Below are 22,279 nucleotides of genomic sequence, written 5' to 3' on the forward strand. Positions count from 1 at the left end.
GCTCGTCATGCTGAAGACCTGGATTCAATTCCCTACATGGGTACAATGGGTGAAGCCCATTTCTTGTGTTCACCAGCGTGATATTGCTGGTATAATGCTAAAAGCAGCATAAAACCTCACCATGTCCCACTTGCCCGCCTTATCCGCCTTGTCCCACTTGTCCGCCTTGGTCCGCCTTGTCCCACTTGCCCGCCTTGTCCCGCCTTGTCCGCCTTGTCCCACTTTTCCGCCTTGTCCCACTTGTCCGCCTTGTCCCACTTGTCCGCCTTGTCCCACTTATCCGCCTTGTCCCACTTGCCCGCCTTGTCCCACTTGCCCGCCTTTTCCGCCTTGTCCCACTTTTCCGCCTTGTCTCACTTGTCCGCCTTGTCCCACTTGCCCGCCTTGTCCCACTTGCCGGCCTTGTCCGCCTTGTCCCACTTTTCCGCCTTGTCCCACTTATCCGCCTTGTCCCACTTGCCTGCCTTATCCGCCTTGTCCCACTTGCCGGCCTTGTCCCACTTGCCCGCCTTGTCCCACTTTTCCGCCTTGTCTCACTTGTCCGCCTTGTCCCACTTGCCCGCCTTGTCCGCCTTGTCCCACTTTTCCGCCTTGTCCCACTTATCCGCCTTGTCCCACTTGCCTGCCTTATCCGCCTTGTCCCACTTGCCGGCCTTGTCCCACTTGCCCGCCTTGTCCGCCTTGTCCCACTTTTCCGCCTTGTCTCACTTGTCCGCCTTGTCCCACTTTTCAGCCTTGTCCCACTTGCCCGCCTTGTCCCACTTGCCCGCCTTGTCCCACTTGCCCGCCTTGTCCGCCTTGTCCCACTTTTCCGCCTTGTCCCACTTATCCGCCTTGTCCCACTTGCCTGCCTTATCCGCCTTGTCCCACTTGCCCGCCTTGTCCCACTTGCCCGCCTTATCCGCCTTGTCCCACTTATCCGCCTTGTCTCACTTTTCCGCCTTGTCCCACTTGCCCGCCTTGTCCCACTTGCCCGCCTTGTCCCACTTGTCCGCCTTGTCCCACTTATCCGCCTTGTCCCACTTTTCCGCCTTGTCCCACTTGCCCGCCTTGTCCCACTTGTCCGCCTTGTCCCACTTATCCGCCTTGTCCCACTTTTCCGCCTTGTCCGCCTTGTCCCACTTGTCCGCCTTGTCCCACTTTTCCGCCTTGTCTCACTTTTCCGCCTTGTCCCACTTTTCTGCCTTGTCCCACTTGCCCGCCTTGTCCCACTTGCCCGCCTTGTCCTGCCTTGTCCCACTTGTCCACCTTGTCCCACTTTTCCGCCTTGTCCCACTTTTTCGCCTTGTCTCACTTTTTCGCCTTGTCCCACTTGCCCGCCTTGTCCCACTTTTCCGCCTTGTCCCACTTTTTCGCCTTGTCTCACTTTTTCGCCTTGTCCCACTTGCCCGCCTTGTCCCGCCTTGTCCCACTTGTCTGCCTTGTCCGCCTTGTCCCACTTTTTCGCCTTGTCTCACTTGCCTGCCTTGTCCCACTTGCCCGCCTTGTCCCACTTGCCCGCCTTGTCCCACTTGCCCACCTTGTCCCACTTGTCCCACTTGTCCGCCTTGTCCCATTTTTCCGCCTTGTCCCACTTGCCCATCTTGTCCCACTTGTCCGCCTTGTCCCACTTGCCCGCCTTGTCCCACTTGCCCGCCTTGTCCCACTTGTCCGCCTTGTCCCATTTGCCCGCCTTGTCCCACTTGTCCGCTTTGTCCCACTTTTCCGCCTTGTCCCACTTCCCCGCCTTGTCCCACCTGCCTGCCCTAGGAGATACACATCCTGCTTGAACAAGGAGTATCCTTACATCCTCACAGATTGTAGCGGAAACAAGACACAAGCAGGATGCAAGCTCAGTTTAAGTCCATGTAGACTGGGGGAATAGATCACCTGTTGGTGGTTTGATCCCCTGGCTGTGTCATATCAAAAGATGGTACTTGTTGTTACCCTGCCTGATGTTTGACATTAAGAGAATAGAACAAGGACTGGAAATCAGTATACTGTGTCTGAGTTGGGTATCTCTGTTAAACTGCGGCATCAGTTGGCTAACACTATAAACCCAGCGTAAGTCCAGACTGGCACAAGTAGCCACACACACATGCATGGACTATGTCAAAGAATCTTCATCGTGACATGAAACCCTGTTTGCTACATTTGTAAATGTAGTAATATATTGGGGCAAATATAAATAAGTATATTTATGTGTCATTATCAATATGGAGATGGAATATAGTATCCTTCTGATACAACTTGCCTCTGACGATCTTTTTATCAATTAGTGTGTACACATTGCGACTATCAAGCTCCTCACAGCGATAGCCTGTTCGCGGACTTCTCTATACCAAGAGTAAAACGAAGGTGTCACGCGCTGGGAAGGACCTTGGGCTACCTTGTGACCATAATATCCCCTATGGCCTCCCGTTTGCCCATTGTCCATTGCTAACTACCCATGGCCTCCCATTTGCCCATTGTCCATTGCTAACTACCCATGGCCTCCCGTTTGCCCATTGTCCATTGCTAACTACCCATGGCCTCCCGTTTGCCCATTGTCCATTGCTAACTACCCATGGCCTCCCGTTTGCCCATTGTCCATTGCTAACTACCCATGGCCTCCCGTTTTCCCATTGTCCATTGCTAACTACCCATGGCCTCCCGTTTGCCCATTGTCCATTGCTAACTACCCATGGCCTCCCGTTTGCCCATTGTCCATTGCTAACTACCCATGGCCTCCCGTTTGCCCATTGTCCATTGCTAACTACCCATGGCCTCCCTTTTGCCCATTGTCCATTGCTAACTACCCATGGCCTCCCGTTTGCCCATTGTCCATTGCTAACTACCCATGGCCTCCCGTTTGCCCATTGTCCATTGCTAACTACCCATGGCCTCCCTTTTGCCCATTGTCCATTGCTAACTACCCATGGCCTCCCGTTTGCCCATTGTCCATTGCTTACTACCCATGGCCTCCCGTTTGCCCATTGTCCATTGCTAACTACCCATGGCCTCCCGTTTGCCCATTGTCCATTGCTAACTATCCATGGCCTCCCGTTTGCCCATTGTCCATTGCTAACTACCCATGGCCTCCCGTTTGCCCATTGTCCATTGCTAACTACCCATGGCCTCCCGTTTTCCCATTGTCCATTGCTAACTACCCATGGCCTCCTATTTTCCCATTGTCCATTGCTAACTACCCATGGCCTCCTATTTTCCCATTGTCCATTGCTAACTACCCATGGCCTCCCGTTTGCCCATTGTCCATTGCTAATTACCCATGGCCTCCTATTTTCCCATTGTCCATTGCTAACTACCCATGGCCTCCTATTTTCCCATTGGCCATTGCTAACAACCCATGGCCTCCTGTTTGCCCATTGTCCATTGCTAACTACCCATGGCCTCCCGTTTTCCCATTGTCCATTGCTAACTACCCATGTTCTCCTATTTTCCCATTGTCCATTGCTAACTACCCATGGCCTCCTATTTTCCCATTGTCCATTGCTAACTACCCATGGCCTCCCGTTTGCCCATTGTCCATTGCTAATTACCCATGGCCTCCTATTTTCCCATTGTCCATTGCTAACTACCCATGGCCTCCTATTTTCCCATTGTCCATTGCTAACTACCTATGGCCTCCCGTTTGCCCATTGTCCATTGCTAACTACCCATGGCCTCCCGTTTGCCCATTGTCCATTGCTAACTATCCATGGCCTCCCGTTTGCCCATTGTCCATTGCTAACTACCCATGGCCTCCCGTTTGCCCATTGTCCATTGCTAACTACCCATGGCCTCCCGTTTGCCCATTGTCCATTGCTAACTACCCATGGCCTCCCGTTTGCCCATTGTCCATTGCTAACTACCCATGGCCTCCCGTTTTCCCATTGTCCATTGCTAACTACCCATGGCCTCCCGTTTGCCCATTGTCCATTGCTAACTACCCATGGCCTCCCGTTTGCCCATTGTCCATTGCTAACTACCCATGGCCTCCCGTTTGCCCATTGTCCATTGCTAACTACCCATGGCCTCCCGTTTGCCCATTGTCCATTGCTAACTACCCATGGCCTCCCGTTTGCCCATTGTCCATTGCTAACTATCCATGGCCTCCCGTTTGCCCATTGTCCATTGCTAACTACCCATGGCCTCCCGTTTGCCCATTGTCCATTGCTAACTACCCATGGCCTCCCTTTTGCCCATTGTCCATTGCTAACTACCCATGGCCTCCTATTTTCCCATTGTCCATTGCTAACTACCCATGGCCTCCTATTTTCCCATTGTCCATTGCTAACTACCCATGGCCTCCCGTTTGCCCATTGTCCATTGCTAACTACCCATGGCCTCCCTTTTGCCCATTGTCCATTGCTAACTACCCATGGCCTCCCGTTTGCCCATTGTCCATTGCTTACTACCCATGGCCTCCCGTTTGCCCATTGTCCATTGCTAACTACCCATGTCCTCCCGTTTGCCCATTGTCCATTGCTAACTATCCATGGCCTCCCGTTTGCCCATTGTCCATTGCTAACTACCCATGGCCTCCCGTTTGCCCATTGTCCATTGCTAACTACCCATGGCCTCCCGTTTTCCCATTGTCCATTGCTAACTACCCATGGCCTCCTATTTTCCCATTGTCCATTGCTAACTACGCATGGCCTCCCGTTTGCCCATTGTCCATTGCTAATTTCCCATGGCCTCCTATTTTCCCATTGTCCATTGCTAACTACCCATGGCCTCCTATTTTCCCATTGTCCATTGCTAACTACCCATGGCCTCCCGTTTGCCCATTGTCCATTGCTAACTACCCATGGCCTCCCGTTTTCCCATTGTCCATTGCTAACTACCCATGTTCTCCTATTTTCCCATTGTCCATTGCTAACTACCCATGGCCTCCTATTTTCCCATTGTCCATTGCTAACTACCCATGGCCTCCCGTTTGCCCATTGTCCATTGCTAATTACCCATGGCCTCCTATTTTCCCATTGTCCATTGCTAACTACCCATGGCCTCCTATTTTCCCATTGTCCATTGCTAACTACCCATGGCCTCCCGTTTGCCCATTGTCCATTGCTAACTACCCATGGCCTCCCGTTTGCCCATTGTCCATTGCTAACTATCCATGGCCTCCCGTTTGCCCATTGTCCATTGCTAACTACCCATGGCCTCCCGTTTGCCCATTGTCCATTGCTAACTACCCATGGCCTCCCGTTTGCCCATTGTCCATTGCTAACTACCCATGGCCTCCCGTTTGCCCATTGTCCATTGCTAACTACCCATGGCCTCCCGTTTTCCCATTGTCCATTGCTAACTACCCATGGCCTCCCGTTTGCCCATTGTCCATTGCTAACTACCCATGGCCTCCCGTTTGCCCATTGTCCATTGCTAACTACCCATGGCCTCCCGTTTGCCCATTGTCCATTGCTAACTACCCATGGCCTCCCGTTTGCCCATTGTCCATTGCTAACTACCCATGGCCTCCCGTTTGCCCATTGTCCATTGCTAACTACCCATGGCCTCCCGTTTGCCCATTGTCCATTGCTAACTATCCATGGCCTCCCGTTTGCCCATTGTCCATTGCTAACTACCCATGGCCTCCCGTTTGCCCATTGTCCATTGCTAACTACCCATGGCCTCCCGTTTTCCCATTGTCCATTGCTAACTACCCATGGCCTCCTATTTTCCCATTGTCCATTGCTAACTACCCATGGCCTCCTATTTTCCCATTGTCCATTGCTAACTACCCATGGCCTCCCGTTTGCCCATTGTCCATTGCTAATTACCCATGGCCTCCTATTTTCCCATTGTCCATTGCTTACTACCCATGGCCTCCTATTTTCCCATTGTCCATTGCTAACTACCCATGGCCTCCCGTTTGCCCATTGTCCATTGCTAACTACCCATGGCCTCCCGTTTTCCCATTGTCCATTGCTAACTACCCATGTTCTCCTATTTTCCCATTGTCCATTGCTAACTACCCATGGCCTCCTATTTTCCCATTGTCCATTGCTAACTACCCATGGCCTCCCGTTTGCCCATTGTCCATTGCTAATTACCCATGGCCTCCTATTTTCCCATTGTCCATTGCTAACTACCCATGGCCTCCTATTTTCCCATTGTCCATTGCTAACTACCCATGGCCTCCCGTTTGCCCATTGTCCATTGCTAACTACCCATGGCCTCCCGTTTGCCCATTGTCCATTGCCCATTATCAATCAGCGAAGTCCTGACTATCAGTTGTCCATTGCTATCAACTATCAGCGCTAATTTACTGTTAAGTGTTGGCTTCCATTTGTTCATTGCTAATCACCTATCAGCGCCAATTAACTGTTGGCTCCTCTTAAGTTTCTACCTTTTGTTATCTTATTACTTTTGTTGTTCTATATACATATACAGGTACATATATATGTTATGAACATACGTTGCCATTTAGAAAGTGGTCAAATGTAACAAATGTTCTATTTGGGATTAGACCGCCTCTCTGGTCTAGCGGTAGAGCGTCCGCCCCGGAGAGCGGAAGGACCGGGGCTCGATTCCCGGCCGTGTCATACCAAAAGATGTTAAAAGATGGTAATTGTTATTACCCTGTCTGGTGCTCAGCATTAAGGGGCTAAAACAAGGACTGGTCGGCTCAGAGTCAGTATACTGTGTCTGAATGGGGTATTCATGTTAAACTGCGGCATGGTATCTCAGTGAGCTAGCACTATTTATCGGCATCAGTCAGGACTAGTACAAGCAGCCACACAAACACACACACGTACATGCATGTCGCTATAAAAGTGCAATATTCTTGGAAGCGACGTTAAACCCCATTTCACCTCACCTCACCTATTTGGGATTACACTTTCTCAGGTAAGTACAGATTCTCGTACATTTTGGGGACTGGACTCAACTCGTCAGGCCGAAGACCAAAGTTCAATACCCAACATGGGTACAGTGTGTGAAGCTCATTTCTGGTGTCCCCTGTTGTGATATTGCTGGAATATTGGTAAAAGCGCCATAAACAATACTCTCTCACTCACTCACTCACTCACTCATGGCCTGAATCACTGTGATCTTCATGTCATCCTCTCTATGTCTACCTTACTCCTGCATAACCCACTCAAGATGTCAGTATATCCATGCTGGATGTCAGGCCTGATGACTTGTCAATGCAATCATGAAAATAATCCCTTTGTCGACCAGTAACCCATGGCCCATTAGATGTTGATAAGCTGGAGGCAAAAAAGCCATGTCAATCACTTCCACTTGACTTGAGTGTGGTAGCAGTTGGTGCATGGAGTGTGTTCACTGTGCCGGCCACGTTTACACTGAGTGGTGGCGGGGGAGAGTGTTGTATCTCTCATGGTCACACTGTACTTAAGGGGGCTGTTTCCGGCTGTGGCATTGTTCCCATCTAGAGACCCTTAGATCTTGGAATGTTTACATGAGGACAAGAACCAGTTGAATTTCTTGTCTTACATGAACTGAGTGGAATCTTCACCACCCCTGGTCACATTGTATTAGTCACATTGTTACAGTTACACAGGGTTCCCCCTAGACTCCAATATCTGAGAGTTACCTTGAGAGTCAAATGTTTTATTGTATGATTAATGAAATTTAAAGTGTTCACTGTTAATGTTACACTTAAAGTTAAGTATCTTTTAAATATTATATGTCTTTAGTTTAAGTTCACAAGTGCTAATTAATGTTCTCAGCTGATTGTACTACAGAGAAATAAAGGATATATGAATGAAAATCAAAGTTTGTTGGTTTTATTTTTTCACAATCTTTAATTACTTCACAGCTCATGAAACAATTTACAGTGACACTAATACAGGATGAATAAATAAAATCAGTCTCAACTGTGAGACATAATTTTTAATCATGGATGGATATTAAAATACATTTCATGTCAGATTATAATTTAATACCACTAACTCATTTACATCTTTTATCTAGTTATCTTGTATTATCTATTAACAGTGAAGTTGAACTGAAGAATTGTGAACACTCGTAATATTTTCTGGTTGAATACAGTTTATTAGCAACAACAAACACGCCCAAAGCTTTACATTTCATATATACCATATTTATTCGTGTATAATACGCACCCCTAATTATGGGCAATTAAATCCTGAAAAAAATATCTCTCGTGTATAATACGCACAGACTTTTCTTCAGTCTCAATTCAGGCTGTCATGATCTGTCATCGTAAATAACATAACAAATCCGAATTGAATTACCCAAGTTAATCCTGTTGTTACACTATCTGGTAATAAAAATGTGTTCTCTGTATATCTGACCTTATGTTTGTCATCTATTTTATTAAAAATTTCATTCAATAATGTTTACCTAAATTTCGGCAAAAACATATGTCCCTCCGATACTTAGGCCTACAACCTCCGTTTACCCCGTTCCATAGGTTCCGCTTAACCACATACTGTGACCATGCCAAATCACATTATTCACTGCAACAATGATAATATTTTCTTTTGTTTCATTTTTTACGAGTCTACACATCTAGATAAACATATGTCATGGTTAACTTTTAGTGAGAAAATATGACGAAACGTGAAAAACCTTGTCCATTTGCGTAGTTTTCCTTTGTTTACATCACATGCAGTCATCGAAAGTACACGGAGTGTGAGAGTTACGTTCACTTTGATGAATAAATATGTTTTGTCGTGTACCTCACGGTCGCACAGTTTTAGTAGCATATCTATATAATTATGCAAAACAATTTGTAATTTTTTAGTGTTTGTTTTAAAAGAGAGAAAAGTCTGGTCATGTGACAGGCTATGCAAATTAGCCCGTGGCAGTGGTGTAATGTGAAGTTATGTTACTTCTAAAAACGACGATTAATTAAAAACTAGACGTAAATTTTAAGACGTTTGCATATATTGTCTTCGGAAAATGTTTATAAATTAAGTTCAGGTGAGTAGTTGTAATATTTTCATTCCAAAGCTGGTAAACAACAACATAGATATTTTGAAATTGCGTCACACAATCATGTAATTGTACTGAAGTACGCAACACAATCATGTAATTGTACTGAAGTACGCAACTCAATCATGTAATTGTACTGAAGTACGCAACTCATTCATGTAATTGTACTGAAGTACGCAACTCAATCATGTAATTGTACTTAAGTACGCAACACAATCATGTAATTGTACTGAAGTACGCAACTCAATCATGTAATTGTACTGAAGTACGCAACTCAATCATGTAATTGTACTGAAGTACGCAACTCAATCATGTAATTGTACTGAAGTACGCAACTCAATCATGTAACTACACTGGCTGGTTAGGAAAAGTGTTCATTGCATATCTGGACTTATGTTTATAATCAAATTTATTAATTTTGTTCAAAATTTCAATATTGTTTACATTAATTTTGGTGAATTTGAGTGTGAAGTGATTGGGAGATCACTACTATTTACAGCAACAATGGTCAGATTACCACCGTTAACGCCTTAAAATAAACTTTGGTTGACAGAGAATGAATACAGATGTCTTAAATGCCATACTTTGACTCGTTAAGAGTCATATCTGTTGTAGTTGGACGATTCTATGTCAACATAAATCTTTAAAATCTGTATCAAAGTGCTACGCTTATTGTATTTATTATTTCAAATATATATAGTAAAACTGTGACTAAAATAACTCAATATTGGAATATTTTACCGGGCTACTCCTGATAAAATAATAGTTCAGGTATATATCATTCTTCTCAAAATTCTTTAAAGTCATATTATTGGGTCATTTTTAACTGAATCATTGGTAGATTGGGAGAAAACGTGTATATATATATATTTGATCATGCTGATTGCTGTTTTAGCTTAATTTACGAGAAAATACACACGGTAATCTTAATATAAAACAATGCCTGGCAGAACAGAAAATACAAATACAATTTAAACAGTAAATCATCATGTCTATTGATATTTTATTTTAAATTTCAAATTTGTATTGACAAAGTTTGTTATCACCTGTCTGTGTACCTGAATTTGCTGAAGGGATATATTTCTGAGCAAAATACTTGAAAATGTTTTTTAAAGTAAATAAAGTACACTGGTCACACATCTCAATGTCCTACAGATCACATGCATGTCACATATCTTGTCTACAGGTCACATAACTTATCTACAGGCCACATATTTTGTCCTACAGGTCACATATCTTGCTTTACAGGTCACATACCTTGTCCTACAGGTCACATATCTTGTCTACAGGTCATATATCTTGTTCTACAGGTCACATATCTTGTTATACAGGTCACATATCTTGTCCTACAGGTCACATATCTTGTCTACAGGTCACATATCTTGTCTAAAGGTCACATATCTTGTCCTACAGGTCACATATCTTGTCTACAGGTCTCATATCTTGTTCTACAGGTCACATATCTTGTCTACAGGTCACATATCTTGTGCCACATGTCACAAGCAGCTTGTCCTACAGGTCACATACAGGTCACATATCTTGTCCTACAGGTCACATGGCTTGTGCCACATGTCATAAGCAGCTTGTCCTACAGGTCACAAATCTTGTCCTACAGGTCACATATCTTGTCCTACAGGTCACATGGCTTATGCCACACATCGCGTATCTTGCCCTACAGGTCACATGGCTTGTGCTACAAGTTCCTGATCACACGCCTTCTCTTATAAATTACGCACCTTGTGTTGCAAATTACATGGCTTGTCTTACAAATTCCATGGCTTGTCTTACAAGTTACTCTGCTTGAGTAATTTGCAAGGCTTGTCCCTAAGCTGCAAAATCTGTCCACAAGCTACAAGGACTTTCCTTTAGGCTATGTGTTTTCTAGCTATATGTGTGTTCCCCAAACAATACGAATGGCCACAAGCACTCAGCATGATGCCATCAGGCGTCATGTATGTGTCATACTTGTCCCACAGCTTGTCCCCCGGGCCGCCTGTTATAGTGTATTATACAGGGATACACAGATGATAAGCCTCTAACTTTACATGCAGCTAAAATTCGTACAGGTTTTTGTGTGGCAAGCAGATTTAATTTGAGATGTGCTCTAAGTGAAGGCAGAGCGAGACTCTAACACACAAACTCTACCACAATCTGGGAACTTGTTTGTTGAGCTGTGTTTATTTTTATTGTTTTGTTTGCAGGTGTCTGCATCGATGTTTAACCAAGCGTTGGAATGGCAGCTGGGAAGTGACAAACACCTCGACTGACCTCGATCACTCCACTCGCCTGCCCACTGGCCCGCTGCAACGCCACCACGTTGGATACGGTGTGGACGTCAGGTGTGCTGGGACCACTGTCACATGGGCGCCGGAAGTTGTGTATACTAGTTGCTAACAAGGCTGGGTAAGTGAGTGACTTGCACATGCGTGACAGATAGGTGATTGTGAACGGTCTACTGTTATGGAGGACTTGTCCTGGCTGCAGGGATGGTATGGATGATGTTGACTCTCCCCGTCAACAAGGCAACCCTGTTACATACAGTCGTCAGATCGTCCTTTGTTAGCTTTAGCTTAAGCTTAGTGGTAAGGTGTACGTGTCCATCGATTGCTTGCTACAGAATGTCCCTAACTTGAACAGTATTGCCTGAATTTGTGAACTTCATTTAATGATGTAGAAGACTTAACGTTTGATGTAAGCTCATGGTTGTGATGTGTTCGTCCGTCATGGTTGTGGTATATGTTTCAGCCCTGTGAACCGTGGACAAGTGACTTCCACATCGTGATGCATCAGCAACAGTAGGTCCTGAGGAGGTCTGTGTTGTGCTTGAGGAATTCATGTGTGTACGTGGATGAATCTACATTTCACCATACTGATGATATTGACGAAGTAGGCAAATACCAGCTACTGTACTCACATAAGGAGGCTAGGGTACATGGTGCTCAGCATCAACTGGATGAACCTAGGAGAACAGTGACAGATCTACCCTGGATCTATGATGTCTTGGAGTCTAGTCTAGCAGTGCTTAACTCGTGTCAAGTCTAGCAGTGCGTAGCTCATGTCAAGCCTAGCAGTGTGTAGCTCGTGTCAAGTCTAGCAGTGCTTAACTCGTGTCAAGCCTAGCAGTGCATAGCTCATGTCAAGCCTAGCAGTGCGTAGCTCGTGTCAAGCCTAGCAGTTCGTAGCTCGTGTCAAGCCTAGCAGTGCGTAGCTCGTGTCAAGCCTAGCAATGCGTAGCTCGTGTCAAGCCTAGCAGTGCGTAGCTTGTGTCAATATGGCAAGTCGCCGCCTCAAGTTCCAGTACTGCAAGGTGATCATTGCCACATCCATGGTGTGGGTCATGCTGGACGTGTTCCTGCTCATGTACTTCACTGACTGCACCACCATGTCCTCCGCCAACTGCAACAACAACAACAACGTCCGCATTGACCACCATGATGGCCCCAAGCAACAGAAGCAGGAGGGCTTCCTCAACAGAATACTGCCAAAAGGTAGGTCAATACTTACGTTGTACTATTGTCAATACTTGTGTGGTACTATTGTCAATACTTACATAGTACTATTGTCAATAATTATGTGGTACTATTGTCAATACTTATGTGGTACTATTGTCAATACCTATGTAGTACTATTGTCAATACTTATGTAGTAGGACCGCCTCCATGGTCTAGTGGTAGAGCGTCCGCCCGGAGAGCGAAAGGTCCAGGTTTCGATCCCCGACCGCATCATACCAAAAGACGTTAAAAGATGGTACCCTGTCTGGCGTTCAGCATTAAGGGGATAAAACAAGGATGGGTCGGCTCGGAGTCAGTATACTGTGTCTGAGTGGGGTTTTCATGTTCAACTGCGGCATGGTATCTCAGTGAGCTAGCACTATAAATCGGTATCAGTCTGGACTAGTACAAGCAGCCACACAAACACACACACGTACATGCACTTTATAAGTGCAATAATCTTGGACGCGACGTTAAACCCCATTTCACCTCACCTCACACTTATGTAGTACTATTGTCAATACTTATGTAGTACTATTGTCAATACGTATGTAATCTGTAATGAAGGTTTGCAAGTTGAAAAGGATACAGTGCACCAAGATGTTATGTTGTCAGGTGTTGGAAGAGATTTCCATACCTGACTGGATAATGGTGATTTATTTTGTGTATTTATTTTGCAAATACACAGCTTTTCTAAAGCTCTGATACTAAGGGACAATGCATGTGTAGTACTATGCCTTCCAACATGGCCGTATTCGACACCAGTGGTATCAGAGATGTGAAAAGACCATCTGAGAATATGTTAGTGGGTTGGTTGAACCAATGGACAAGGTCAGGAAGGATGAGCAGGGTCAGAAAGGATGAGCTGGGTCAGGAAGGATGAGCTGGGTCAGGAAGCCTGAGGAGGGTCAGGAAGGATGAGCCGGGTCAGGAAGGATGAGCAGGGTCAGGAAGGACAAGCTGGTTTAGAAAGGATGAGCTGGGTCAGGAAGGATGAGCTGGGTCAGGAAGAATGAGGAGGGTCAGGAAGGATGAGCAGGGTCAGGAAGAATGAGGATGGTCAGGAAGGATGAGCAGGGTCAGGAAGGATAAGCTGGGTCAGGAAGAATGAGGAGGGTCAGGAAGGATGAGCAGGGTCAGGAAGGACGAGCTGGGTCAGGAAGGACCAGCTGGTTCAGAAAGGACGAGCCGGGTCAGGAAGAATGAGGAGGTCAGGAAGGATGAGCAGGGTCAGGAAGGACGAGCTGGGTCAGGAAGGACCAGCTGGTTCAGAAAGGACGAGCCGGGTCAGGAAGGATGAGCCGGGTCAGGAAGGATGAGCGGGGTCAGGAAGGTCAGGAAGGATGAGCTGGGTCAGGAAGGACGAGCTGGGTCAGGAAGGACGAGCTGGGTCAGGAAGGTCAGGAAGGATGGGCTGGGTCAGGAAGGATGAGCTGGGTTAGGAAGGATGAGCTGGGTCCAGAAATATGAGCTGGGTCAGGAAGGATGAGCAGGGTCAGAAAGGTCAGGAAGGATGAGCTGGGTCAGGAAGGTCAGGAAGGATGGGCTGGGTCAGGAAAGTCCGGAAGGATGAGCTGGGTCAAGAAGGACGAGCTGGGTCAGGAAGTATGAGCTGGGTCAATAAGGATGAGCTGGGTCAGGAAGGACGAGCTAGGTCCAGAAGGATGAGCTTGGTCAGGGAGGATGAGCTGGGTCAGGAAGGATGAGCTTGGTCAGGAAGGATGAGCAGGGTCAGGAAGGACGAGCAGGGTCAGGAAGGATGAGCAGGGTCAGGAAGGACGAGCAGGGTCAGGAAGGATGAGCAGGGTCAGGAAGGATGAGCTGGGTCAGGAAGGATGAGCTGGATGATCTGGGTCAGGAAGGATGAGCAGGGTCAGAAAGGTCAGGAAGCATGAGCAGGGTCAGGAAGGTCAGGAAGGATGAGCAGGTTCAGGAAGGATGAGCTGGATGATCTGGGTCAGGAAGGGGGAGCTGGGTCAGGAAGGATGAGCAGGGTCAGGAAGGACGAGCAGGGTCAGAAAGGACGAGCAGGGTCAGGAAGGATGAGCAGGGTCAGGAAGGATGAGCTGGGTCAGGAAGGATGAGCTGGATGATCTGGGTCAGGAAGGATGAGCAGGGTCAGGAAGGTCAGGAAGGATGAGCAGGTTCAGGAAGGATGAGCTGGATGATCTGGGTCAGGAAGGGGGAGCTGGGTCAGGAAGGATGAGCCGGGTCAGGAAGGAAGGGCTGGGTCAGGAAGGATGAGCAGCCTGCAAGCCTGGCACAGTTGGATAAACAATAATGGTGTCAGATTGGTGGGGAGGGGATGTCGCTGAAAGTGTTTGCGTGGGGATAAGGCATGTGTTGATGACAGCCATCACTGCAATATGCTAGCCCAAATGTCATGTTTGTGTCAACCGTTTAGACTATGACAAGTCCATGTTGTGTTTGTGTCAAAGTTATAGACTAAGTCCTCGTTTTGTTTGTGATTGCACTGTGATAATCTTATGAAATACGTTCAGTAGCAGTCAACACCTGCCAGCCTGAAGCTCATAAAGCCAGCATGACGTTAAGCCTGGCCTGAGTAGTAGAATTACAATGTATCTCTGCTTATGCATATTGAGCAAGGTATTGACTTGTTCATATGCTAATGTGCCTAACGTGTTGCCTGTAATCTGTTCCCCCATGTGGCAGTATGACTAAGTATTGGCTGTAATTTCCTGTGACAAGAAGCCTTGAGAGTGTTTCATGTTGTCAAGTTGCCTATTTCAAACAAACCAATTCAAATATTAGTCCTCCATGACAAGCAGAACACGCCAGCTGTCAATATGAAAGAAGTTTGGAAAATAATAAGAGTTATATTGATCCAACAGAGAAAGTGATGTTGATTGTATTGATATGACGCTGTGGATCCATACGCTACTGAGGACAGGTGCAGCAAGTGTCTATTGCCTTTGTTATTCAGCATCTAGTCACAGGTCTACAGGTGGCGAGGGTCAGAAAGTCTTTTGTCATACACTGTGTATCTGCTACTACACTTAAGTTATCACTGTCCTAAGATAAGGTGTCCCCAACAGGGACGGTGAAGGGAATCAGGTGGACGGTGAAGGGGATCAGGTGAAAGGGGATCAGGTGGACTGGATCCGGTGGACTGTGGAAGGGGATCAGGTGGACGGTGAAGGGGATCAGGTGGACGGTGAAGGGGATCAGGTGGACGGTGAAGGGGATCAGGTGGACAGTGAAGGGGATCAGGTGGACGGTGAAGGGGATAAGGTGGACTGTGAAAGGGGATCAGGTGGACGGTGAAGGGGATCAGGTGGACTGTGAAAGGGGATCAGGTGGACGGTGGAAGGGGATCAGGTGGACGGTGAAGGGGATCAGGTGGACGGTGAAGGGGATCAGGTGGACGGTGAAGGGGATAAGGTGGACTGTGAAAGGGGATCAGGTGGACGGTGAAGGGGATCAGGTGGACGGTGGCAGGGGATCAGGTGGACGGTGAAGGGGATAAGGTGGACGGTGAAGGGGATCAGGTGGACGGTGAAGGGGATAAGGTGGACGGTGAACGAGATCGGGTGTCAGGGATGGTGAAGGAGATCGGGTGTCAGGGACCGTGAACGAGATCGGGTGTCAGGGGCGGTGAAGGAGATTGGGTGTCAGGGACGGTGAACGAGATCGGGGGGATGGTGAAGGGGATCAGGTGGACGGTGAAGGGGATAAGGTGGACGGTGAACGAGATCGGGTGTCAGGGATGGTGAAGGAGATCGGGTGTCGGACGGTGAACGAGATCGGGTGTCAGGGACGGTGAAGGAGATCGGGTGTCAGGGGCGGTGAAGGAGATCGGGTGTCAGGGACGGTAAACGAGATCGGGTGTCAGGGGCGGTGAAGGAGATCGGGTGTCAGGGACGGTGAAGGAGATCGGGTGTCAGGGACGGTGAAGGAGATCGGGTGTCAGGGGCGGTGAAGGAGATCGGGTGTCAGGGACGGTGAACGAGATCGGGGGGATGGTGAAGGGGATTAGGGCGGACGGTGAACGAGATCGGGTGTCAGGGATGGTGAAGGAGATCGGGTGTCGGACGGTGAACGAGATCGGGTGTCAGGGACGGTGAAGGAGATCGGGTGTCAGGGGCGGTGAAGGAGATCGGGTGTCAGGGACGGTAAACGAGATCGGGTGTCAGGGGCGGTGAAGGAGATCGGGTGTCAGGGACGCTGAACAAGATCGGGTGTCAGGGACGCTGAACAAGATCGGGTGTCAGGGACGGTGAACGAGATCGGGTGTCAGGGACGGTGAACGAGATCGGGTGTCAGGGATGGTGAAGGAGATCGGGTGTCAGGGACGGTGAAGGAGATCGGGTGTCAGGGACGCTGAACAAGATCGGGTGTCAGGGACGGTGAACGAGATTGGGTGTCAGGGACGGTGAACAAGATCGGGTGTCAGGGACGGTGAACGAGATTGGGTGTCAGGGACGGTGAACAAGATCGGGTGTCAGGGACGGTGAAACGAGATCAAGTGTCAGGGACGGTGAATGAGATCGTGTGTCAGGGACGGTGAAGGAGATCGGGGGGATGGTGAAGGGGATAAGATGGACGTTGAAGGGGATAAGGTGGACGGTGAACAAGATCGGGTTTCAGGGACGGTGAACGAGATCGGGTGTCATGGACGGTGAACAAGGTATGTTGCTTGTGTTGCTTATTTACAGTGTGGGGCCTGTGCGTCTCTTCGTCTTCCTGATGATAAAAATTGAACAGGCTTGGTGTCTGTCACATTTTTGAAGGTGGCCATTTTAATTGTTATCAAATTAGGATAATGACAAGAAAACAATTATATCAGTTCATTTTTGGAAAATCTTCTTCACTGTCCTGTACTAGAATTAGAATTTGAATTTGAATTTGAATTTTGACTACCACCTCTGTCACACTGGTGTTGCATCTTACATTGTTCACATGGTACAAGCAGTCCTTGCAAAGCCTGCGTCCATGTGTTGACTTAAGCCTAGCTAATGCCGGTGATTGAAATCTTGCAAATAATGTACCACAAGCGGGGCCCTACCAAGCCTCACTGAATGGCCTCATGGTGTTCTTTGAATGTGCACATGAATGATACAACTTTATGAACACCTTGCACGTTCTGTAGGGTTTTACCTGATGCAAGTTATTGTTTCCATACACGGAGGTGTTGAGAATGGATTCCAATTATCTGCTCTGTGACTCCCACAGTATGCCATGTTTGAATCATGAAAAACAATTCAATATTAGCCTGCATATTATGCACATCAATATTATTCTACACTCAATACCTTTTTGAGCTTTAAATTGTACTTCAGTAAACAGGTCTGGGTAGGCTGGACAGGGTGTAGTTCTCATGTGTAGTTCTGTGTTGTGTCTAGTTCTGTGTTGTGTCTAGTCCTGTGTTGTATCTAGTCCTGTGTTGTGTCTAGTTCTGTGTTGTATCTAGTCCTGTACTGTATCTAGTTCTGTGTTGTGTCTAGTCCTGTACTGTATCTAGTTCTGTGTTGTGTCTAGTTCTGTGTTGTGTCTAGTCCTGTGCTGTATCTAGTTCTGTGTTGTGTCTAGTTCTGTGTTGTGTCTAGTCCTGTGCTGTATCTAGTTCTGTGTTGTGTCTAGTTCTGTGTTGTGTCTAGTTCTGTGTTGTGTCTAGTCCTGTACTGTATCTAGTTCTGTGTTGTGACTAGTCCTGTGTTGTATCTAGTCCTGTGTTGTGTCTAGTCCTGTGTTGTGTCTAGTCCTGTGCTGTATCTAGTTCTGTGTTGTGTCTAGTCCTGTGTTGTGTCTAGTCCTGTGTTGTGTCTAGTCCTGTGTTGTATCTAGTTCTGTGTTGTATCTAGTTCTGTGTTGTGTCTAGTTCTGTGCTGTATCTAGTTCTGTGTAGTGTCTAGTTCTGTGTTGTGTCTAGTTCTGTGTTGTGTCTAGTTCTGTGCTGTATCTAGTTCTGTGTTGTGTCTAGTTCTGTGTTATATCTAGTCCTGTGTTGTGTCTAGTCCTGTGCTGTATCTAGTTCTGTGTTGTGTCTAGTCCTGTGTTGTGTCTAGTTCTGTGTTGTGTCTAGTCCTGTGTTGTGTCTAGTCCTGTGTTGTGTCTAGTTATGGGTTCTCATCTATGTTGTTCTGAACACTTTCTGCAACAAACTGTAATATGTGGCGGCACGTGGTCCTGTGCACAGCGCACAGGTCACAAATCAGGTGAAGTTAAGCAGTGTTGGTCGTGGAGAGTCCTTGGATGGGTGACCATGTCCGGCATGTCCGGCATGTCCGGCATGTCGGCTCCTGAGACTTTCTTCGGCTTCCATCCTGCCCCACACTGAAGCACATTCAACACATGTGGTGTCTCCTTGGGCAAGTGACTGTTCGAAATCTGCCTCTGTTCAGATAACAGTGCATGGGTACCTTGTAGGATGAGAAGGATTATTATTATTATTTACAGATTACAATCAAAAATGCAGCAAAGAGGGTTTGGGTGATCCTGGCACAGTCAGGCTGGTAAGGCTCATCATCAGCTCAGGGCCCTTGCCCCCTCTACACGCAGCCCAGACAGCAAATGGGACTTCTCCCAGGAAGCGCTGCCTAGTCAAACCCACCCAGAACTTTTTGGAGAATGTGAAGACTCCCCAACACTGCAGGCTTCTGCATTACCCAGATTGTCAGAAGGACTGTATTCCTGGTAGCAAACCCGGGTACTCTCCCAATGTCAGTCAACAGATTGGGAGGTACCAAACCTAAGGCACCGAGAACAATGGGGAGTCGGACAACTTGGTGCTTGGGATGCAAGCATGACATTTCAAAAGCGAGGTCCGCATATTTGCCATGTTTTTCCTCAATCTTGTCAATCACATTACTGTCAATGATATAAATGATTTCATTGGATTTATCAAAAAGGACAAGATCAGGTTTGTTGGCCTGGATACGTGTAAGGCTGTAAATGGGCCTATTCCAAAGAATTTTGTATTGATCATTTTCCATGACGCCCTCTACATATTTCCGGTCGTACCATGGATGGACCTCTGTGTCAATACCACAAGCATGGCGAAGACGGTAATAAAATGATCGAGCTACACCATCATGGCGCTTAAGATACTGTGTTTGTGCCAAAGCTGGGCATCCACTGACAATGTGTTGGACAGTCTCATTTAATTCATTACATAATCTACATTTCATATTTACATTTTGATGCAAAATCACACATTGACGGTTTCGAATGGGAAGTGACTGGTCCTGAGCAGCAAACAGAAAGCCTTCTGTTTCACTTTTCAGGCCAGCCGACTTCATCCAAGCGAAGGACTCTGCAGGATTGCTGATCTTCTCAACACACTGCACATAAACTTGATGAAGTGGTCGTTCAGATAGCCTCTCCTTGAAAAACTGAGTCTGGGCCGACTTGATATGGCACTTCGCTTGGTTGACACTCATTTTTGTACTGTCCAGCAGTACAGAACCATCAACAAAATCAACACTGACATTGAGATTATGTCCAACATCCTTGGCTCGTTAAAGTAAACTGTGAAATGCCTTGTTTTCATCATGAGTCTTGACATGCTTCACACAAATAAATGTGTGCAAAAGTGCACAAAACAATTCTATCATGAAGAGCCCCAACGTTAATCAAACCACGTCCTCCCATTGTTATTATTATTATTATTATTATTATTATTATTATTGCATGCTGTAACATCCTGGACTGAGACAGTGAAACATGTGTGGCATGTGCTGGGTGACAAGTGCCATGGGTGTAGCAGACAGTTTTTTGACAACTTTGTGTTCCACTGGCAGGGTTTATGTCTTCCAGGGTCTAGGTCTCCGTTTAATTGACGGTGTAGTAAATAATGTATGTAAAGGATGTGTTTGACATGAAGTCCAGAAATGACACGCATAACATGGGGGAAATATGTGTGCATGTTGGATGAGTACTTGGAGATAAGCCTTTTCTTCTGCACCACAATATCAGGCTGTGATGGGCATAGGTGTATAGCTATAATTCTGAATTATGATCCCTTGTGGTGTAAGGAGTTACAGTCAGCAGAGGCAACTTAGTTCTCCTTAGAGAGTTGAGTCCCTTTGTCGAGCAAGGATCCAATGACTGTGGGATGAATCATACTTGTTCTACTGTGGACACATCTAGGATTCCAACCGGCACTTAATTGGGATTTTTTAAAGTTCTTATTGTCTTAATGACGGATATATTTTCACATTGCATACAATAATGTAAAAACTAAGCATCTTCTTTCAGGCTCTGTGGTCAGTGAAATTCAAGTCACTGCTAAACAGCTAGGACATTATATATACCTACTTACATAGCCGTAACATTATATATACCTACTTACATAGCCGTAACATTATGTATACTTACTTACAAAGCTGTAACATTATGTATACTTACTTACCATGCTTACAAAGCCATAGCCTTACGTATACTTACTTACAAAGCCGTAACATTATGTATACTTACTGACAAAGCTGTAACATTATGTATTCATACTAACAGAGCCGTAACATTATGTATTCATACTAACAGAGCTGTAACATTATGTATACTTACTTCCAAAGCTGTAACATTATATATACTTACTTACAAAGCTGTAACATTATGTATACTTACTTACAAAGCTGTAACATTATGTATACCTACTTACAAAGCTGTAACATTATGTATTCATACTAACAGAGTCGTAACATTATGTATACTTACTAACAAAGCTGTAACATTACGTATTCATACTAACAGAGCTGTAACATTATGTATACTTACTTCCAAAGCTGTAACATTATATATACTTACTTACAAAGCTGTAACATTATGTATACTTACTTACAAAGCTGTAACATTATGTATACCTACTTACAAAGCTGTAACATTATGTATTCATACTAACAGAGTCGTAACATTATGTATACTTACTAACAAAGCTGTAACATTACGTATTCATACTAACAGAGCCGTAACATTATGTATACTTACTTACAAAGCCGTAACATTATGTATACTTACTTACAAAGCTGTAACATTATGTATACCTACTTACAAAGCTGTAACATTATGTATACTTACTTACAAAGCTGTAACATTATGTATTCATACTAACAGAGCCGTAACATTATGTATACTTACTTACAAAGCCGTAACATTATGTATTCATACTAACAGAGCCGTAACATTATGTATACTTACTTACAAAGCCGTAACATTATGTATACTTACTTACAAAGCTGTAACATTATGTATACTTACTTACAAAGCTGTAACATTACGTATTCATACTAACAGAGCCGTAACATAATGTATACTTACTTACAAAGCCGTAACATTATGTATACTTACTTACAAAGCTGTAACATTATGTATACCTACTTACAAAGCTGTAACATTATGTATACTTACTTACAAAGCTGTAACATTATGTATTCATACTAACAGAGCCGTAACATTATGTATACTTACTTCCAAAGCTGTAACATTATGTATTCATACTAACAGAGCCGTACCATTATGTATACTTACTTACCATGCTTACAAAGCCATAGCCTTACGTATACTTACTTACAAAGCCGTAACATTATATATACCTACTTACAAAGCTGTAACATTATGTATTCATACTAACAGAGCCGTAACATTATGTATACCTACTTACAGAGCGGTAACATTATGTATACCTACTTACAAAGCTGTAACATTATATATACCTACTTACAAAGCCGTAACATTATATATACCTACTTACAAAGCTGTAACATTATGTATTCATACTAACAGAGTCGTAACATTATGTATACCTACTTACAGAGCGGTAACATTATGTATACTTACTTACAAAGCTGTAACATTATGTATTCATACTAACAGAGCCGTAACATTATGTATACTTACTTACAAAGCTGTAACATTACGTATTCATACTAACAGAGCCGTAACAT

General features: G+C 45.6%; 2 protein-coding genes across 6 annotated transcripts in view; one reads left to right on the forward strand and one right to left on the reverse strand.

Moving 5' to 3' along the window:
- Nucleotides 1–22,279, forward strand: part of LOC124126331 (polypeptide N-acetylgalactosaminyltransferase 13-like) — a 105,317-nt gene that overhangs the window by 13,202 nt on the left and 69,836 nt on the right. For all 5 annotated transcript variants that reach the window (XR_006859767.2, XR_006859768.2, XM_046489730.2 and 2 more), the window contains exons 2-3: nt 11,088–11,289; nt 11,632–12,374. Coding sequence is in view for 3 of the 5 variants with exons in the window: in XM_046489730.2 (XP_046345686.1) it covers nt 12,158–12,374 (217 nt within the window). In the remaining 2 variants the exon portion in view is untranslated. The remainder of the gene's footprint in view (nt 1–11,087; nt 11,290–11,631; nt 12,375–22,279) is intronic.
- On the reverse strand, nt 354–2,409 carry LOC125374764 (major royal jelly protein 5-like). Its single transcript, XM_048386235.1, has 5 exons — nt 2,369–2,409; nt 1,462–1,745; nt 960–1,153; nt 717–905; nt 354–518 (listed from the first exon to the last, which is right to left on the reverse strand). The coding sequence occupies exons 1-5, from the start codon at nt 2,407–2,409 to the stop codon at nt 354–356; spliced, it is 873 nt and encodes a 290-aa protein (XP_048242192.1).

The sequence above is a fragment of the Haliotis rufescens genome, unplaced genomic scaffold (assembly GCF_023055435.1).
Source record: "Haliotis rufescens isolate VD_foot unplaced genomic scaffold, xgHalRufe1.0.p SCAF_10, whole genome shotgun sequence".
In the NCBI taxonomy this organism is placed as follows: Eukaryota; Metazoa; Mollusca; class Gastropoda; order Lepetellida; family Haliotidae; genus Haliotis; species Haliotis rufescens.